Consider the following 21,484-nt stretch of genomic DNA (forward strand, 5'->3'; position numbering starts at 1 on the left):
TGAATGCCTACCCTCACACACTCTGTGTGAGGCATACGCACAGGACGTACAGGGCTGTGTACCCGTACTGGCATAACAGCACGTGACACTGGAGCAGGATATCCGGGACCGCGGAGAGGCATTGGTGACCACGAGCGTTGAGCCGGCACACTCCGTCCTGGCTGCATACCCCCCTTCGCACGACACGTGCGGGGTGCTCGCACAGGACGTACAGGACTATGCCGGACCACTCGTGGCACAGTACGCCGCTCCGCATACCGCGGAACCTGCCCCGTCCCATGCTGCCATGCCTGAGTACGGGAAGTTGGTTCCACTCTCCATCCAGGCTCCGCCAACCTGCCTTCTGGCCCCCCTAACCCGGTGGCCTCCTCTCCAAATCGCCCTGTGGCAGCCTCCTGCTGCCCAGCCGCCCATGCCGTGTGCCCCCCCCTAAAAATGTTTTGGGGTTGCCTCTCGTCCGTCCGACTATGGCACTGCTGACGCCGCTGCTCCTCTCTCGCCAGGGCCTTAATCCTAGCCCAAGGTCCCTTGCCCCCGAGCATGTCCTCCCAGGACCAGCGCTTCCTCCCATGTCCAGTCTGCCTGCTCCTGGACACGCTGCTTGGTCCTTTTATGGTGGGTTCTTCTGTCACGATCGTCAGGGAGAGACCAATGCGCAGCGTGATGAACGAACATGTTACTTTATTTAATTAAAGTGCACACACGAAACAACAAAACAATAAACGACTCGTGAAGTCCACGGTAACAATGACCGACACGGAACAAGAACCCACAAACACAAAGGGAAAACAGACAGTTTAAATATGGCTCCCAATCAGAGACAACCAGCCAACAGCTGACACTCGTTGCCTCTGATTGGGAGTCACTCAGGCCAACATAGAAATACACAACCTAGAATTCCCAACATAGAAACAGAACACATAGAATGAACACACCCTGGCTCAACATATAGAGTCCCAGAGCCAGGGTGTGACAGTAAGCATGTGTGACTAGGTGTTGAATATATGTACACAGGAGACAACCACCTTACCTTAGGTCCAGGGCCAGCTCCTTCTTCACCTCTTGGTCAGCCAGTACAAGCGGATTATTATTTGTTCAGATGGTAACAAAACATAAATATGTAAAAAATACAAAAAGGCATGCCCAAAATAAAGACAAAAAACTACGAAAGGCCTCCAAACAAAACCAGCAGCCTCACGGCTTTGCCCGCTGAATGAAGATTTACATTTTAGTCATTTAGCAGACGCTCTTATCCAGAGCGACTTACAGTTAGTGAGTGCATACATTTTTCATACTGGCCCCCCATGGGAATCGAACCCACAACCCTGGCGTTGCAAGCGCCATGCTCTACCAACTGAGCTACAGGAGGCTACAAGATCACTTTAATTGGCAGCACCTGTGTGCAAATAAAGGCCTGGCTCAGCAGCTAGACCCGGTTGCTGCTGTCACCTGGGGATGGAGTGTGTAAGTGTATCATGGTAGTGTGTTTGTCTATGTCGTAACACTAACCTCCCCCCCCCCCCCCATATCATAACACCACCATTAGGTAAACACCAGGTGAAATCCCTTATACAAAATTAGCTTTTACAGTACAAAGATAAAAATAAAAAAAATATTGAGCATCTGAAAAAGTTTTCTAAATGCGGGAATATCTGATACGAAACATTAATGTGTTGATAGTGAACAGTGGACCCCTGAAATGTAAAATACCTGAGGAGTTTGAGGTGACCTTTTGTGAAAGGTGGATAGAGATAAGTTTAGAAATGTCACACTGGCTTCCCAGTGAGCTGACCTCTGGCCACAACCTTTGATCTGTACCCTCTTTAATGTCACCTCTAACTCATTTCCTCTGGAGCAAACTCGTCAACATTCATAGGGAGTAAAAGAGGCATATAATGCGAACGAGAACAAGCTCAATACATAGAGACATGAATGTTTTATGTTTTATCACATTTAGGGAACATACCATTTTTTTTTGTCTTAGAGTTATGTTTTGAAATATGGAAGGAAAGAAGACCTCCCTTCCCATCACATTCGTTATTACGGCTTCCGTGTGTGTGCGTGCAGTGGAGGGTAAACGCAAGTAAACGTAGTTTACCAATCTTTTGCAGAAAACTGCATTGCAAGTATAGGGAGCGTTAGTTTTCCACCACAACCTTTTTTTTAACCACTAAATCAAGGTGTGTGTGTGTGTGTGTGTGTGTGTGTGATGGGAGTGGTGTGAAGCCGCCGGAGGAGACAAAAGCTAGCTAGCGACAATACATCACCATGAGGAAGACACATCAAAACAATGCAGACCTCAGATGTGTTGAAATGTCTCATTCAACTACAGCTTCAAAGGCAAGTGGCTAATGACTGGAAACAACTCTACAGGCTCTGTAGCTCAGCTGGTAGAGCACGGCGCTTGTAACGCCAAGGTAGTGGGTTCGAACCCCGGGACCACCCATACACAAAAATGTATGCACGCATGACTGTAAGTCGCTTTGGATAAAAGCGTCTGCTAAATGGCATATTATTATTTATATTATTACTATAGACAATGAAGCTGAAATATATGTCTTGTTCAACAGTTACACCTGGAGTCTTGACCTCTAACCTCCAGGACACCATTTCTGATTGATGAGTCTAAACAAAGATGATCTATTATATTGACAAGATGGTCAAATGACTGCTCTAACAATGGAAAAACATGTCCACAAAGGTGAAAGGCAGGCGGGAGGAGGTGAGATCAGATGGGAACATTCTAGCCAGAGAGGGCAGATACGAGTGTAAACAACAGGCACAACTCTGATATAAAATCATTTTTATCAAAGTTGCCTGAACGTCACGTGCATTACACATAGATCAGTACACTTGTAACTACCTAAGCAGTATGAAACTTCTATTTGATCAAATAAGCCTCACCTATCAAAATAGCAAATCACTTTTATCTTGACTAAATTCGACACTCATTGCCCCCCATACAAAAATGTCTCACTTGGTCTGCTTTTAACACTTATTTTCGCGTGGACATATTTTGGGTTGAGTCGACCCTTTCTCTTCACCTTTAGTCTAAAGCAGTGCAGTACTATAGAATGAGTGGGCCACTGCAAACTTGCTCAGAGGGTTCAAGAGGGGAAAACCTTCTAAAGATAATCTACGATGCCCCCTGGTGGTTGTCATTTTAGATTCTACTTCCCCTAACACAGATCTTTACACAATAATATTTTGAATAAATTGCTCTCCAATAAGCCTTTTCCATATATGTCATTGCAATAATAAGCATTTCTATATCAATGTTAACCAAAATATACTGTACACATTTTCTTTTACATACAAAACAGCTCTAAAACACAGGACAAAAAGGCAAATCAGACAAAATGTTCAAATGGACCCCTTTAATTCTGCACAGGACAGCCATACAGTACATTTTCAATAGAAAAATTATATGCACTTGGCTGCTTTGGGCTCATGTCTCAAGTTAGGCTCTCGTCCAGAAATTCATACATCACCACCATCACCCCTGGTGCCCAACAATCTGAGAACAGAGGGACAGAATCATAACTCCTCACACAGTTCTAGGACAAACCCAGAACAGAAAACACATCACTTCTAGAACATCCATAATTCTACAACAGAACTCCAGTAGTATTCTCATGTGGTTTTAGTTTAGAATCACAACCATTTTATCTGTGGTCAAAAGGCAGGACGAGACCTGGGGCTCCAGTTCCTTTTGATGGTAGTTGAGACATTCAGCTTATGGTTTGGCTTTGTATTTACTTCCCTTTTCATTACACAATCAACTCAACACTAAACAATCCCACCCTGGATAGACGTAACATAGATCACACGACTGACATTGTCTCAACTCCTGGGATCAAACAAGCTTGCTACTGGAAGAAGCCTCAAGAGACTGAGGTTCCTCATAAGGAGATGCATGCAATACTACTGTCGTATTCATTGGGCACCAAACAGAAACAAACGTGCCAAAATGGAGAGGTACTATCTGAATGTGTCCAATAAGAAACACTCATTTTCTTGTTCAGTTGCTTTGTTACGGTGTTCCCTAATGAATACAACCCATGTCTCAGAACAGAGTGGCAGCCAGTCTAGTCAATTACATAGCGTAGTAGGATGAGGAAACACAAAATTATCAATGAGTTTATTGATCAGCAGTCAGTAGAACAGGGAGAAGAGAGAAGAGGAACATGTCATTCTGGTGACTCATCAAAAACAGCTTCTTCAAGGTCTTCATACAAATATCATTGTTTTTCTTTTAAATATATATATTTTTAATGAATTCACTTGAACATAAATAACACCATTATTGCTAATTAGAATGATCTGATATAAAGTACAACTCACACATACTGGCATCAACGTTGTTACTATTTGGGGAGGGTGATGAATGAGCAAACCAATGCAGACTAAAACAAAAAACATTAAAATTATCATCAGCAATTGAAGCAGCTACAAAAATGAAAAATTAATACCGTAAGCAAAGAAGCACTTCGCAATGCAATTAACACAATTTTGAACAAAATATCAGTTATTAATAGTTTCACAATTAGAAAGCATCATAATAACCCGAGAGCGAATCAAACTGTAACTGATATCAAACCAATGAAATTAACTTGTTATTTTCAGGTGGAAACAGTGAGGTCACTTGAAAACATTAGAACTAATGAATGAAGTGAAAGCTTTTGTCCCATTGTCCCAAACGGGACCCTATTCCCTATATAGTGCAGTACTTTTGACCAGAGCCCAATGTGTCCTGTTCAAAAGTAGTGCACTACATAGGGAATAGGGTGCTACTTGGGACTGACCCAATGACACTATATGGCCATGAGAGAGAGAACAACAACTATAGACCCAAATTAAACTTGTTTTTAGGGCATATGTACAGGATTTGTAGGAAGTGTGTCCAATTAGACAACTCATTCACTGTCCAACTCATTCTTTCATTCATCTGAACCATTAGTTGTTTGGGATTTCTGGTCAGCTGCGGCTTCTGAGGGAACCTCCTGGAATGGGAGAAACAAGACAGGAATCCTTCAGTTCATGTCAACATACAAAAATAGAACAATGTTTGGCAGTATTGGGCAAACTAATGAGTTCTTTATGAACAGTCCATTCTAGGCGTATGTGTCAAGTTATAACTGTACTGCTTATGAATGCATTATGTAACATATACCCTTTTCATACATAGGACGGCGCTACAGTAACGGGTCGATAGCGACAATTTCAGACAATCAGAAGCATCTGTACCTTTTCAGCCAGTAGAATTCTGCTCCGGCATAGAATGTTCGGTATTGTTTCCCTGACAACAATAAACGTTGCTGATTGATGTGCTGTTTTTCTTCTGTTTCTTTATGACAAGGTAGATAGATGTGTTTTCTTTCAACTAAATATATTGGTAAGTCATTGTATCTAACAAACTTCAAAGTACTTTTCTTAGGAGCGAGGGGTCTGCATGCAGGCAGGAAGTGCGCAGGCAGCTCGAGATCATTTGATTGACAGTTCTGGTTGCCTAGTGATGGACGTTAGTCCCGCTTCAGAAGCAGCATTCCTTTACAGACAACTTAAATGCCCATTCAGTGGCGCTTCCAAACTATCTCCAGAGAAGGTTTCGTGGCGGCATTTAAAAAGCCGTTGTGTACCTTTTCAGACAAACAAACATGCCGTAGCGCTTTCAAGGCGCCACATTCCATATGTCTGAAAGGGGCAATAGCGAAATTTTGACTGTTGTACGACAAGTGCATTACCTTCTTATCACACAGTTGTTTTGGGCTGATTATAGCACAAATCCTAAACTTTAAGATTCTTAAACATAACTTAAGTTACATGCAAATCTCCTATTAACAACTAACCCAATCCACCAGCAATTGTAAGGTGCTTTCTTCGAGACCTATCGGAAATCCATGATTATCACCATTTAAAACAAACTAATGTCTACCAATAAATCAATCAGTCAGTCAGTCAATCAATTATACCTTCTTGAGGACTCCCTGCAGTTCCTTAATGGCATTGCCCAGGTTGTTGAGTGTCTTGCTGAGCTGGTCGTGGTAGACAGTCTTCTCTTCCTCCGTAGCTCTGAAGTTGTTCTCCGTCTGGCCCAGAGTTCCCTTCACCTCCTCCAGATCTTTAGACAGGGCTCGGTTAGCTGAGACCAGCTGGAGGATTTGCTTGGTGTCCTCGGCTGGAACACAACACACATACAGGTTTAGACAGCACCACCCACACATACAGGTTTAGACAGCACCACCCACACATACAGGTTTAGACAGCACCACCCACACATACAGGTTTAGACAGCACCACCCACACATACAGGTTTAGACAGCACCACCCACACATACAGGTTTAGACAACACACCCATACAGGTTTAGACAACACACCCATACAGGTTTAGACAGCACCACCCACACATACAGGTTTAGACAACACACACACACATTTAGACAACACACAGACACACACATACAGGTTTAGACAACAACACACACACATTTAGACAACACACAGACACACACATACAGGTTTAGACAACAACACACACACACGCATAGGTTTAGACAACAACACACACACATACAGGTTTAGACACTCAGGAACACATTCTCCATTCTATTAAATTACACGTTTTTTCCCGGTTGAAGTTCATTCACCAATTGCAGTTATTAAAAATACATAGGATATTTTTTTTCATCCCACAAGGGGCAATTCTAATGCCATCAGGCTGCAGAATTAGGATAACATTGCGTCAAAGCCATCAGAGCTTAAAAGACCTTTGAAGACCTACAAAAGCCAGTCTGAGTTTAACGATGATCATAAAAGATAAGTAATGGCTCTGGTGGAGCGAGGAACAAAATGATGCAAAGGACATATTGGCCTATGTCCCAATGGCCATGAAGAGAATTGAGTAAATCTGTTAAGGTGACTTGTCTCTTACCCATCTTGGAGTCCTGCACCATGAGTTTCTGCTCTATCTCCTCCCTGGCCTTCTCACTCTTGTCCAGTTTCTGCATGATGCTGCCCACGTCCACCATGGCTCCATTATACACTATCAGACTGCTGCCGCCTCCGGACTCACTAGCCTCCACTGGCGCTGCCTGGCCACGAGACACAAGCGTGGGCAGCAAGGCACGGTTACCTGAGGAGAGAGAGAGGTGGAGAGAGAGAAGGAAAGGAAGAGGGAGGGAAAGAAAGTAGAGAGAGAGAGTCAGACTCAAAATAAACCACACTAGGTCAGTTCTAACTAGGATGTTGGATATTCACAGAAAGCATTGGTGAAGGACTAGATCATTCGGATCCACCTTAGTTATGCTTAAAAATTGAGATAAGTCAAAAAGAGAACATTAATAACCCATTCCAGTGTCAGTTCTCCTTCACTCACCTAGCAGGTTGTCTAGCAGTGGTTCACTGAAAGAAGGAGCAGCCTCATCTTTAGCTGCGTCCGTCAGTTTACGGTAGTAACAAGACTCTCTCACCACCGGCTTGTTCAACAACTTCTTTACCTGCAAATGAATAAACATTATAAAAAGTACTAACAAATGATCAATCACATATATTGTGACAAATATAAAAAGAGCAAGACAGGCGTGTGTAAACTTGAGCTCAAGACAAGTGTAAGCCCCAGTGTGTGTGTGTGTATACCTGGGCTCTGGACAGATGTAACCCCAGTGTGTACATGATGTCCTCCAGGTCTTTCTCCAGCAGGTAGCCACAGTGGCTCTGGTCAAAGTAGACAAAGGCCATGAGCAGGTCCTTGTTGTAGGTCACCATTTGCTTCTTCTCCTTCTCCTTGTCTTTAGAGGACCTCTCTTTGGACTTCCTGTCGTCTCTGCTGCTGCGGTCATCTCTCCTGTCCCTGCCGTTAGAGTCCTCATCGTCTTTATCTGAGAGAGAATCGACAGAAGTCCGTCAGATTTGTACTTGTGAAACGTACAAGGTAGAATTTCTTAACACTTCTAGGGTTTGTTATAGAGATTCTCTCTTGAGCATGCTTTTTAGTCAAGGCCTAATCTGTGTCCAGGACACAGGCCCATAATGAATCAGGATGAATTGTATGTACCATCTTCATCATCGTCGTCAGCATCTTCGGCCTCCAGAGGGTCGTACTCCTCAGCATTTGTGTTGCTGCTCTCATCCTCCTCCTTCTCCTCCTTCTCCTCCGCATCTATAGAATCCTCCTTCAGCACTTTCTCCTCCTCACCCTCCTCCTGGGTTTGGAAAATACATGGCATAGGCACAACTTAGAACTAGCAGGCTGTTTGAAAAACCGAGCACTTCCTTTGAATCATGGAACAAACTTTGTATGTACAGTGCCTTCAGAAAATATTCACACCACCCATTGACTTTTTCCACATTTTGTTGTGTTACAGCCTGAATAAAAAAAGGTGTCCCTGGCCTACACAAAGTACCCCATAATGTCAATGTGGAATTATGTTTTTCAAAAAAAAAAAAAAAAATGAAAGCTGAAATGTCTTGAGTCAATAAGTATTCAACCACTTTGTTATGGCAAGCCTAAATAAGTTCAGGAGTAAAGATGTTCTTAACAACTCGGATAATAAGTTGCATGGACTCACTCTGTGTCCATGCAACTCACTCTGTGTGCAATGATGACTACCTCATCCTTGTACTCCACACATACAATTATCTATAAAGGTCCCTCAGTCGAGCAGTGAATTTCAAACAGATTCAACCACAAAGACCAGGGAGGTTTTCCAATGCCTCACAAAATAGATGGGTAGATGGGTAAAAAAAAAAAAAAAAAAAGGAGACATTGAATATCCCTTTGAGCATGGTGAAGTTTTTAATTACACTTTGGATGGTGTATCAATACACCCAGTCACCACAAAGATACAGACATCCTTCCTCACTCAGTTGCCGGAGAGGAAGGAAACCACTCAGGGATTTCACCATGAGGCCAATGGTGACTTTAAAACAGTTACAGTGATAGGAGAAAACTGAGGATGGATCAAGTGAAAAGACGGAATATATTCTTAAACATGCATCCTGTTTGCAACAAGGCACTAAAGTAATACAGCAAAAACAGTGGCAAAGCAATTCACTTTTTGTCCTGAATAAAAAGTGTTTTGGTTGGGGTAAATCCAATACAACACATTACCAAGTACCACTCCCCATATTTTCAAGCATAGTGGTGGCTGCATCATGTTATGGGTATGTTTGTAATCGTTAAGGACTGGGGAGTTTTTCCAGGATAAAAAAGAAGCAGAATGAAAATCCTAGAGGAAAACCTGGTTCAGTCTGCTTTCCACCAGACACTGGGAGATGAATTCACCTTTACACTGGAGTTGCTTACCAAGAAGACAGTGAATGTTTCAGAGTGACTGAGTTACAGTTTTGACTTAAATCTTCTTGAAAATCTATGGCAAGACCTGAAAATGGTTGTCTAGCAATGAAGAATTTTGAAATGAATAATGGGCAAATGTCGCACAATCCAGGTGTGGAAAGCTCTTAGAGACTTACCCAGAAAGACACAGCCATAATCAAACATTTCTAAAAACATGTTTTCACTTTGTCATTATGGGGTACTGTGTGTAGATGGGTGAGGAAAAATCAATGTAATCCATTTTGAATTCAGGCTGTAACAATAAAATGTGGAATAAGTCAAGGGGTATGAATACCTTCTGAAAGCACTAAATACAATTCACTAAAGAGCTATGAACCTCCCACCTACTTCTTCTCAATATAAATACAATTCACTCTCGAGAGCGATGAACCACTCACCTTCTTCTCCGGTTCCTCCTCTTTTGCCTTCTTTGTCACCGGCTCTCCATTCTCCTCCTCCTTTACTTTCTTCACATCTGTCTTCTTCTCTGCCTCCTTCTTCTCTGCCTCCTTCTTCTCTGCCTCCTTCTTCTCTGCCTCCTTCTTCTCTGCCTCCTTCTTCTCTGCCTCCTTCTCTGCCTCCTTCTTGGCCTTCTCCTTCTTGTCTTTCTTGTCATCCTTGCAGGGCACAGAGGCCAGGGCCTTGAAGATCCTGTAGCCAAAGTCTCTCTGTAGCATCTCGTTAAACAGCTCCGCAAACAGAGACACCTGGAGAGAAGAGGAGACAGAGATATGATACCTTTTGATGCAAATCTTATTAAGGACTTCACTCGGCTACCGTCTGGCAGACGGAGAAAGTACAGGTGCATCAGTGCCAAGACAGAGACTAAAAAACAGCTTTGATTACCAGGCCAGACTGTTGAACTGCCATCACTAGCAGTCTACCAGGTGTTGCACACTCACACACACCTAATACTCACTCTCACACACACAGTAGTGTTGAGCCACTGGACACTTCCCATTTCACACAGTATTTAAAATACTGTATTCCCAACATAGCTCATTCTAATACTGTACTTTGTATTTTAGTTACACTGTTTATACACACACACCACATTTACTTGGCTCACTAATATATCTACTGCTGTACAAATCATTCTTAGCATATATTGTGTACATTCTTCCGGTGTACATATGTTCCACATACTGTAGTGGAACAGGTTGAGAGCTTCAAGTTCCTTGGTGTCCACATCACCAACGAACTATCATGGTCCAAACACACCAAGACAGTCGTGAAGAGGGCACGACAAAGCCTATTCCCCCTCAGGAGACTGAAAAGATTTGGCATGGGTCCTCAGATCCTCAAAAAATTCTACAGCTGCACCATCGAGAGCATCCTGACTGGTTGCATCACCGCCTGGTATGGCAACTGCTTGGCCTCCGACCGCAAGGCACTACAGAGGGTAGTGCGTACGGCCCAGTACATCACTGGGGCCAAGCTTCCTGCCATCCAGGACCTCTATACCAGGCGGTGTCAGAGGAAGGCCCTCAAAATTGTCAAAGACTCCAGCCACCCTAGTCATAGACTGTTCTCTCTGCTACCGCACGGCAAGCGGTACTGGAGTGCCAAGTCTAGGTCCAAAATACTTCTCAACAGCTTCTACCCCCAAGCCATAAGACTCCTGAACAGCTAATCATGGCTACCCGGACTATTTGCACTGCCCCCCCCACCCCATCCTTTTACGCTGCTGCTACTCTGTTAACTATTTATGCATAGTCACTTTAACTCTACCCACATGTACATATTACTTCAACTACCTCAACTAGCCGGTGCCCCCGCACATTGACTCTGCACCGGTACCCCCCTGTATATATAGCCTCCCTACTGTTATTTTATTTTACTTCTGCTCCTTTTTTTTCTCAACACTTTTTTTGTTGTTATTTTATTTTTACTTTTTTTGTTAAAAAGAAATGCACTGTTGGTTAAGGGCTGTAAGTAAACATTTCACTGTAATGTCTGCACCTGTTGTATTCGGCGCATGTGGCCAATAAAATTTGATTTGATTTATATACACTCAGTGGCCAGTTTATCAGGTACACCCATCTAGTACCGGGTCGGACACCCCTTTACCTCCAGAACAGCCTGAATTCCTCGGGGCATGGATTCTACAAGGTGTGGCATTCAAACATTGCTCAATTGGTATCAAGGGACCTAACGTGTGCCAGGAAAACATTCCCCACACCATTACACCACCAGCCTGTATCGTTAACACCAGGCAGGATGGGTCCATGGACTCATGCTGCTTATGCCAAATCCTGACTCTGCCATCAGCATGACGCAACAGGAACCGGGATTCGTCGGACCAGGCAATGTTTTTCCTCTCCTCAAATTGTCCAGTGTTGGTGATCACGTGCCCACTGGAGACACTTCTTCTTGTTTTTAGCCGATAGGAATGGAACCCGTTGTGGTCGTCTGCTGCAATACCCCATCCATGACAAGGACCGACAAGTTGTGCGTTCCGAGATGCCGTTCTTCACACCACTGTTGTACTGCGCCGTTATTTGCCTGTTTGTGGCCCCTGTTAGCTTGCACAATTCTTGCCATTCTCCTTCGACCTCTCATCAACGAGCTGTTTTCGCCCACAGGACTGCCGCTGACCAATGTTCCCTCTAATGTTTTTCAGCACTGAGCAGATTTCAGGTCTGCTGAGCACAAACTTGAACGTTGTGAAAATTCTGTGCAACTTCAGGCGTCCGTTTACTGTGAACGCTGAGGCTGTACCCACTTTAAGTTACAGTTTTAACAACGGCCATGTAGGCTACTGCGGCTATTTGATCATAATGTAGGCCTACCAGAGTGGCCTACCATCAAAAACAATGGAGAAAAATGCATCCCATAACATTAACATGGAAATAGCTGCCTAAAGTAGCAGCAAATGTGTGGTGTTCAATGTAGGCCTACATTCCATGAGACTTTTGGAGAAAAAAAACATGGGCTTGACATTAACCTGTTTATCCACTTGTCCTTCAGACGAGGTAACTGAAAATGTTTAATGCAAGAAACAACTTGACAAAATAAAATTCATTATTATTCCCATACCATTATTACAGAGAATCAGACAAATGATGCTACCCTCTGCCTATTTGCTACTTCGCTTATTCAAGACCGTATCAAAATACAACACCTTTAAGACATAAAAAAAGCTCTTTACCTGACTTGCTTTACAAAGATGGCTAGAAATGCACACATTCTGTGCTCTTGCAGGAAGCAATCACTCCCACATTGTTGAGTAGAAAATAGCTATAACTGGGCTAATAATTCACTAACTAGCCAAGGATATGAACAAATGTGCACAGGTGGCTACATGCAGCTCTCGCTTTGATCTCAAAACAAGTGCATCTACTCACGACTGCTCATGCTGTAAACACAGTCCAATTCAAAGTGAATGGCACAGATCCATATATGGCAATTTGCATATAAGCCTACTGCAGCTCTGATTGGTTATGGCGCACCGGTCTGTGTATTGCCTATCAAAGCAATAGAATCCTACACCAATGCGCCCTGCCTACAAGAACATTTCTTGCACAGTTAGTTTAGCATACTATGTCTTGCATAGTTTGTTTTGTTTCGGTATGTTATATTGAAAGTGGCTAATATTGCGTTGATTTGAGCACAATTCCCACAGTAGAGCGAAACGTTGATAGTGTCAACTAAAGGGGATAACTCTAGATAGTTGAGTGAAGTTCAATCTCGTGCTTCTCTGGGCAGGCTGATAATTCTTCTGCGCGGCAGTCTGAGGGGAGCTGCGCACCTGCGCACGCACGCAGCTTAAAGGGAACATTGCCGTTGACTGGGTGTTTTTTGTTTGTAGCACCATTCTCTGTAAACCCTAGACACTGTCGTGCGTGAAAATCCCAAGAGGCCGGCCGTTTCTGAGATACTGAAACCGGCGCGCCTACCACTTAGGTCACTCGTTTTGCCCATTCTAACCAATTGAACAGTAATTGAATGCCTCGATGCCCGTTTGCCTGCTTTATAGAGCAAGCCATGGCCAGTGACTCAATGTCTGTAGGAGCGAAGCATTTTCGTGAACGGGTTGTAAAATTCAGTGTATGACTGGGAGCTACCAATACTCAGTGCAGCTGCTGCTACTACTGCTAATATGTGTGTGCGTGTGTGTGTGTGTGTGTGTGTGTGTGTGTGTGTATGTATGTATGTATATCTGTGTGTGCTCATGTTCATGAGTGTCCTGAGATTTTGTGTGTGTGTCCTGAATGTGCTCTGAATGTGTGCGTGTTTGTGTGTGTCTGTGTTGTCTCACCTCGAAGGAGTGTTCCTTGTTGTCCTCCACCCTGTAGTCCAGCAGCACGCTCAGAGACATCACGCTGCAGTCAAACTTGCCGTTCTTGGCCGCCCAGTTGGGGTGAACTATGATGGTGGACTCGTCTGGCAGGACGTAGCGCTTCTCTCTGCGCTGGCGCTCCAACTCCTCTTGCTTCTTCCTCTCCTCCTCCTGGACAAACAGACGGAGAGAGATGGGATGAAGATGGATAATCAGAAACAAGAAATCAGTGGACCCATTCTAGTAAGCCAGGTATTGTTGTTTGTAATTGTGCTAAATGTAGCTAAGTGCACTAAAAGCATACCTCTGTCCAGCTTTGGTGTTAGTACACTAGACGCAAGTGTCCTAGCAGTAAGTGTCCTAGTCGTAAGTACCCTCCTGTACTGTACCTCTCTGTCTTCCTCCATGTGTTGAGGCTCCTCCTCCTCAGGGACCTGGCTCTCCGGTTTCTCAGGCTCCTTGGCCTCCTCCACCTGCTCCTCCACTTTCAGCTGCTTGGTGAGGCGGGCAATCAGCTGGGACTTCAACCCCTTAGAGCTCAGGGAGCGTGACTCGAGCTCTTTGCGCAGGTCATTCACCTACAGAGGAGAGGTGGTCAGATCATAATTTATCATTATTTTGTTTCACATTTTGGATGGATTGGATATACAATGTGATTCAAAAGAGGAAGCTCCCCGCACATTGTTTCTTTTTTTAAATGTATTTTGTGCTGAACAAACATTGCACGTGAGCAGTATGTGGAATCTGCTTTTTTGGAAAGACACACAATACATAACAAAAGATAAGTGCACCAGTAAACTACCAATATGCTAGCCCTGCTGAGATGCTATAGACAAGAATGCATTGACATAACTTCTGATCAGGGCTCTAAAGTGCGACAATTCTGGTCGCGACGCTGAAACATTCATTTCTAAAAGGCTTTCCCATAAAACTTTCCAAATTAAAATGTTAACTGCAAAGTAACCTTACCTGGCATAATGATATGATATGATGATTTGTATCAATTGGCTATATGCATGGTCCAGGGGTCGCATTAGCGTTCAGAAATCAGTATTTTCAAAACCATTTCACCTGCGTTTTTGATTGAAAGTCAACAGTGGAGTTCTGCTTCAATGGAGCGATAAGGGCCGTGCGACTAAAGTTGTTCTTCACACAAAACACATTAGTGCAACACATTCGTCAGAAAATCGTTTATCAGATGACAACAGAAGTGCAACGCTATTTGGCTAGCAGACACACAAGTAAATTAGCTTTCAATGAAAAAGTTTTTTGCAAAAACGATGCATGGCCATCATATTTCTAATGTTTATTAGAGAAAGAATGTAGCCAGCTACATTTTCTAATGTTTCGCTTGAAGTTTAACTTCTTGCATTTTAACTTGCTAACGGAGAAAAACTAGACGTAAGGAAAGTACCGGAGAAAAGTCGCCTACACTACACATCAGTCAGAGCGCTGTCTGGTGAGCCAATGAAGACAGCAAAGATATTTAATCCGAGTGGAGAAGTGCAATTGAAGCACGAAATTAGTCATTTTACATTCATGATTTGGAGCGAACCCTGACTGAAGCCGAGCAGAATTTACAATAATGAGCATTTTAGATCTGTGTTTAGAAAAGGCATCAAGATCCTTTTTCTGCGTTTTACCTATCTTTCCTTTCCTTTTCTGCGACCTCTGATGGGCCAATATATTAAAATATTTTTTTATGAATAATTTTAGCATTATGTTATTGGGCTCATTTCTGGAGGTGGAAATTATATTTTAGATGCTTTCAGCATAATTATATAGTAGAATGTCCTTTTAAAAAGTCACCAGAACTGAGCTTCTCAGTCCTCCTACATAAAAATTATCCAGGGACCCCCCTCCTCATCTGCAACCATTAATTCAAGCATTTTTTATTTTTGCAGATCAAACACTGGTTAGGATTGTTGTTAAGTTGCAAAGTTACTGATGACACCAAGTATGGATGTGGGGAACCACCTGAACCAAAACAGCTAATAGCACCTCAGAAGAACAGTATCCTGACTCACTAGCAATGCCATGGTTGTGGGTTCAATTCTGCAGTGATCATCACATACACATACAAAAAATGAGGCTATCCACTCACTGTACTCTAAATCTCTGAATAAAAGTATCTGCTAAGTGGCTTTAAAAGTCTAAGTAACTCACTTTGTACTGAGTAATATTCAGAATCCTACCTTCATTGATTTTGGATCAAGCTTAGTCCAGTGTGTCGGGGTGGTCACCTCCTTTGAATCTTCTTCATCCTTCTCCTCTTCCTCCTTTGAGAAAGAACCAACCAACCGAGACAGAGAGAGATAGAGAAAGAAAAAAAGAGAGGGACAGAAAACCATTAAAACACTAGTTCTCCTGTCATTTTAACTAGTAAAAAACCAAAAGGTGATTCTTCACATCATGTGTCTGATAGTTTCTCTGGTCCTAGTGAGTTGCTCTGGGATGATAAAGTAGTCCTCTGCTACTGCAGGGTGGGTAGGTAGGTAGGTAACACAGGGACGCCCTCTAGCTCTTTAATATAAAACCTTTATCACGGAAAACCAATGCCCTGCCCCCCATCCCCAGCGGCCAATCAATCACGTTCTGTGGAACACAAAAAGGTAAATCAATGACAGTGGGTTCCAAAGGGGGTGTGGTCTGTATCTGTGTAGTGGCAGGTACATCACGTTCAACTCAAAGCTGGTGTTGCCAAACTCAGTGTGTATGCTAACTGTCTGTATGTGGGTTCCGTAGCTAGCAATCCTAGTCTGGCATAGATTCTGATTGGGATAGTTCTGGATTCTGCATTCTTTTGGTTCTGTTTAGGTTCTAGAAGATCATAGAAGACCATCTGTCCAACCAACTGCCCTGGAACAAACCAAGCTCTAGATACAGTCCAATCAAAACAGGGACAGACAAGATACAGAACTTAGGGAAGGTTTTTTTTCTCTTTTCAAATTCAGCAGATACTGAAGTAAAAAATTATCAAAAAATCTAAAACTAAATCTAGAACAAACACATGCCAACGCAACTGGTTCTGCAGGTTCCAGCATTCTCTTTTAGAATCCTCAGCGGTTCCAAGCAAATAATCCAATTATGTAATTTTATCCTCCCCTCATGCAAGTAGCCAAAATTGCAAGCAGGTTCATTTTTTATTAATTGTGATTATAACACAAGCAAATAAAGCCAATTAGGCTATATCCAGTATAGACCAATTAAGAGTCATTTATAAAGCTGGAAGCTGATTGGCCAGTTGCGGCGTCGTCATTCAGATACGACCTAGTCTCCGTTCACTGTGTCTGCTGAGTGTGAGGGCAGGTGGGGTGTAGGGAGGGGACGGTGGGGGTAGGAGCAGGTAGCAGGACGGTAGGAGGAGAGGGGGGGGGACCAGTGAGAGGAACTGAACCTAAAGGGGACCAGGTAGTTCAATATTCTGCCTGTGATGATGGTGATATCTGGTTTACCCTCTGTGTGTGTGTTTAGATTTGTATAACATATGTACTGTGTGTATCTGGGGTGGTTATGTCTAGTGAATATCCTGTGGCTGTGTTCGTCCTGTGAGAAGCGGGGGAAATGAGAAGAGAGGGATTAGCGGTTCAGTGCCTGTTCTCCATCAGCCTCCTTCCGCTCGGCGGACAGCTTCTCAGCCAGCTGCTCCCGAAGTCCCCGCGACAGCCCTTCCCACTCTGAGCGGGTAGGAAGACAATGCCAAACATCCGGGAGAAACAAAACCACTGTCTCCACATGTGCGGGCACTGTCCGCCCCTTGTGAGTCTCCTCAGGGCGATGATAGCGAATCTCTGCAAAACGATACCTGTCGCAAAGGAAGAAGGCGCATTGGAAAGAAACATTCGGGTCAGGGACACATCTCTCAAAAACAGGGCTAGGACTAGCCTAGGCTACATTACCCCCCAATGACTTTTGAACTTGTTACAGTATCCCCCCCAACACACAACATTAGCATGGAGCCCAGTCTGCAGCTCTCCATTGGTTGTCCATTGGTTTTCAGGGGTAACAGCGGCCATTTTTTGTTTTGACAAAAACATCAACCCTGGTAACACCCCAAACCCGCCCCAACCCTCGACTTCAGTCAATCAAAGCTCAGTATGTCTGTGTTTGCGTAGCTTACGACCCCGCGGACGGGAGAGTTTGTGAGAGAAGACACAGAATCAGAGGACAGGACAGTAAAAGCAAGAAGTTAAATATGTAAGATATTTAACAGAATGAAAGGAAAACATTTAAAACACGAAAAGTAATGGTGGTGTCTTCTGGTCCGGGAGACTGCGCTTCGAGCAACAAAAATCTATGCATTCATTCATCCACCACATAGATATACAAAGATAGATAGAAGCAGGACGGCGTCATATGGTAGCCAAAGAGACATATTGCAAAACAAAAAAGAATTAAGAGGCAAATCAAATGACAGAATCATAGTCATTAATGTCCAAAAACCAACAAAAAGCGCAATATATTCATCGTTGGGAGGTAACAAAACCATGCATCATGGATTGTCACCTTTTCAATTTTTTGTAATAATACTACCACAGGCCTAGTTATCGACAGAAACGACAGCGATAGAAAAGAGAGAAAGGAGGTTGAGGAAAAGAGCAGGACTTACCACTGAGTGCAGAGACTCAGGTCTATGCCTGTGAGGGCCTTACAACAGCGTATGGCTGTCTTTATGAGCACAGCCGGGTCCTTCTCAGGCTCCGCTCCATCCAGGGAGGGGGACCAGTGGCCCCCGATTGCCATGGCCTCGTCCTTACCCCGCATCCCCACCAGGAACTGAGCAATGGAGAGAGAGACAGAAGGACAGAGTGAGAAATTGGAAAGAGACAAACAAGAGGTTAAAAACAAGCCTAAGCCTCCTCCATAACATTTGACATTTTAGTCATTTAGCAGACGCTCTTATCCAGAGCGACTTACAGTTAGTGAGTGCATACATTTTTCATACTGTACTGTACGCCAGGCTAGGGAAAAACACCTGAGTGGTTGACACCTAACTGACCTTGATGAGGCGGGCGGGGTGCTGGAAGGAGTCTCTGAGTTCTTGAGGGTCCTCAGCCAGAGCACAGGACTTATGGTAGAGCTCTTCTAGACTGGGGTTGGCCAGCAACATCACCTGTTCAACACATTACAACAGACAGGACAGGTGAAGGTGTGAGTGGACTTAGCGCTGTATGTGGTATTAGTAGGTGTGTGTGTATGTATCACAACATAGCGCTGTACAGGTGTGTGTGTGTGTGTGTGTATGTACACGTGCATTCAACCTGTCTGTGTGTATACCCTACCTTAGCGCTGTATGTGTGGTTGGCATCAGGAGGGTCCAGCACCGCAGTGTTCTTAACCAGAGAGTCCACCTCCTTGTGCATGATGTGGAAGTTACAGTAGTTGCCGAACTGGAAGGGCCGTTGCAGGGGGAAGCCATCCACCCAGGTGAACACAGCATCAAAGAAGTCACTGGGGATGTACAGGCTCTGGTAGCGTCTTCTCAGCTCCATCATGTCACAGTTAGAACTGGATGGGAGAAAATAGTACAGTTCTACCAAATGTAGTCACTACAAATGGTTCTAGCATGGATGCAAAGCACCTCGAACCTGCTTCAATGCAGCCACATAGCTTTTTTTTAAATCAATTACAAAACATCTTTAATACAACCTCAATTTACCTCCTCACATTCACTTCTTTATAACAATCAGAAACAACAGGGACACACGAGGAGCAGCGAGCAGACCGAAGACTATATGCACACTGTAAGAAAGGCCCCGAGAGGCTCCGAGTTGGTGCCGAAACACAGGAATATATCTTTATAACAATCAGAAACAACAGGGACACACGAGGAGCAGCGAGCAGACCGAAGACTATATGCACACTGTAAGAAAGGCCCCGAGAGGCTCCGAGTTGGTGCCGAAACACAGGAATATATCTTTATAACAATCAGAAACAACAGGGACACACGAGGAGCAGCGAGCAGACCGAAGACTATATGCACACTGTAAGAAAGGCCCAGAGAGGCTCCGAGTTGGTGCCGAAACACAGGAATATATCTTTATAACAATCAGAAACAACAGAGACACACGAGGAGCAGCGAGCAGACCGAAGACTATATGCACACTGTAAGAAAGGCCCAGAGAGGCTCCGAGTTGGTGCCGAAACACAGGAATATATACAGTTCACCTAGTCCTCCACTACTCACACAGTTCTAAAGTCAATAGCACCCCTGTGTAGTGCCTAAAACCCGGCCTTAGGCAACACAGTGACTAAGGTCAGAGCCCTATACTACGAATCAGGTTTGAGGAGTAACCGAGGTAACTTTGGTCAACTCTCGAGTTCAACTCGGGATAACCGCTACCACGAAAGTGGCTCACCTTTTAGCCAGGTAAATTTCTATGGCAACGAATCCTTCAAACTAACCTGCACCTAGGCAGGCTAACTCAGGGCTAACTCCATTTCTCCTGAATGAAGTGTCTGAGCTGTGAGTTGAGGACGAATTAAATCAGATTTCCTCCTTCTCGCAAAGATTGCATCATCCTCCCCTTCATTTGAGGAAGTGTTCATTTTTTATGTGTTAAAAAAGAGTAATGTTAAAATACCGATCACATTACACATTTAATAATGACAGAATGCATTTGAAACTTAATGCACAGTAAAACTTTTGTACGGATGAAGCTTGTGCTGGAATGCGAAGCTAACTGAAGCTGGATAGCTTCAGAAAACCCTGAGTAGATCTAGCTTCCTTCGTAGTATACCCCTCTGGTTTCAATGGACTCTTTTGGCATAGAGAAACTACGTCACTGCCTACATAAGGGGAAAAAACTAATTTCGGGGACTCTCCCAAACAATCACAAGCAAGACAAGCCAGCACATCATGATTCAAAATCTAAGTGTGCCGGTAAAACCTTTGCAGTGATTTTAGTTAAGGTAGTTGATGTAATCTAGCCACTTGCGAAATGCACTCAATAAAAATAACCTCTCATCTCCATTTGATGGCTACTATTTTGTATTTTACTTTTTGTGGATAAAGTAGTGACGTAGGTAGTGACGTAGTTCCTCTCCATCCAGGCTCTGTCGTAGCCGGCCGCGACCGGGAGACCCATGGGACGGCGCGCAATTGGCCCAGCGTCGTCCAGGGTAGGGGAGGGAATGGCCGGCAGGGATGTAGCTCAGTTGGTAGAGCATGGCGTTTGCAACGCCAGGGTTGTGGGTTCGCTTCCCACGGGGGGCCAGTATGAAAAAATAAATAATGTATGCACTCATTAACTGTAAGTCCCTCTGGATAAGAGCGTCTGCTAAATGACTAAAAATGTAAAAAATGTATGCCAAAAGAGTCCATCATTTAAACCAGACCCTAGTCACTGTTTTGCCTAAGGTTGGGTTTTCGCGATTACTCCCAGATATATTATCAATCAAAAGCTGAAACTGATCAATCATCATAATGATTAGTTGACCCACCCGTCCAGGCTGAACTTGGAGAACTGGACAGTATAGCGAGGCACCACCTTGCGAGGGCGGCGGGGGGAGCGGTCACGTCTCGGAGAACGGTCCCTTGAGCGTTTACGTATGGGAGAGCGCTCTCTGGACCGCCTGCGCTCACGGTCTCTTTCACGACTGCGTTCATCCTTGGTCCTGAGGATGAGTTCAGGGCGGTCGTTACGGTTGGGGAAGCGGGGGGAGGGGTCCAGACGCCTGACGGGCTGAGGCATCATCCTCACTGGGGGCTGAAGCAGACCTCCTGAGAACACATCTGGAGGGAAAAGGGAAACGCACAAAGCGAGAAACAGACACAGACAGACAAATACATACAAACACAGACAGATATATTACAAATCATTTCTTTATTTTCTGCAAAAGTAGCAACTAAATCTAAAAGCATCAG

The 21,484-nt window shown here is 44.0% G+C and overlaps 1 protein-coding gene across 1 annotated transcript in view; it reads right to left on the minus strand.

Annotated features, from left to right (window-relative positions):
• Window positions 1–3,360: 3,360 nt before the first annotated feature.
• LOC311136784 (cell division cycle and apoptosis regulator protein 1-like) overlaps window positions 3,361–21,484 on the minus strand; it is a 29,986-nt gene continuing 11,862 nt past the window's right edge. The window contains exons 14-28 of the mRNA XM_084171061.1: window positions 21,061–21,352; window positions 18,900–19,125; window positions 18,617–18,730; window positions 18,227–18,393; window positions 17,212–17,422; window positions 15,813–15,896; window positions 14,007–14,195; window positions 13,597–13,788; window positions 9,734–10,042; window positions 8,055–8,202; window positions 7,637–7,878; window positions 7,377–7,497; window positions 6,933–7,133; window positions 5,973–6,178; window positions 3,361–5,003 (exon numbers count right to left, since the gene is read on the minus strand). Coding sequence (XP_084027187.1) covers window positions 4,941–5,003; window positions 5,973–6,178; window positions 6,933–7,133; window positions 7,377–7,497; window positions 7,637–7,878; window positions 8,055–8,202; window positions 9,734–10,042; window positions 13,597–13,788; window positions 14,007–14,195; window positions 15,813–15,896; window positions 17,212–17,422; window positions 18,227–18,393; window positions 18,617–18,730; window positions 18,900–19,125; window positions 21,061–21,352 — 2,765 coding nt within the window. The 3' untranslated portion in view covers window positions 3,361–4,940. The remainder of the gene's footprint in view (window positions 5,004–5,972; window positions 6,179–6,932; window positions 7,134–7,376; window positions 7,498–7,636; window positions 7,879–8,054; window positions 8,203–9,733; window positions 10,043–13,596; window positions 13,789–14,006; window positions 14,196–15,812; window positions 15,897–17,211; window positions 17,423–18,226; window positions 18,394–18,616; window positions 18,731–18,899; window positions 19,126–21,060; window positions 21,353–21,484) is intronic.

The sequence above is a fragment of the Coregonus lavaretus genome (genome assembly GCF_964263955.1).
Source record: "Coregonus lavaretus genome assembly, chromosome: 1".
Classification (NCBI taxonomy): domain Eukaryota; kingdom Metazoa; phylum Chordata; class Actinopteri; order Salmoniformes; family Salmonidae; genus Coregonus; species Coregonus lavaretus.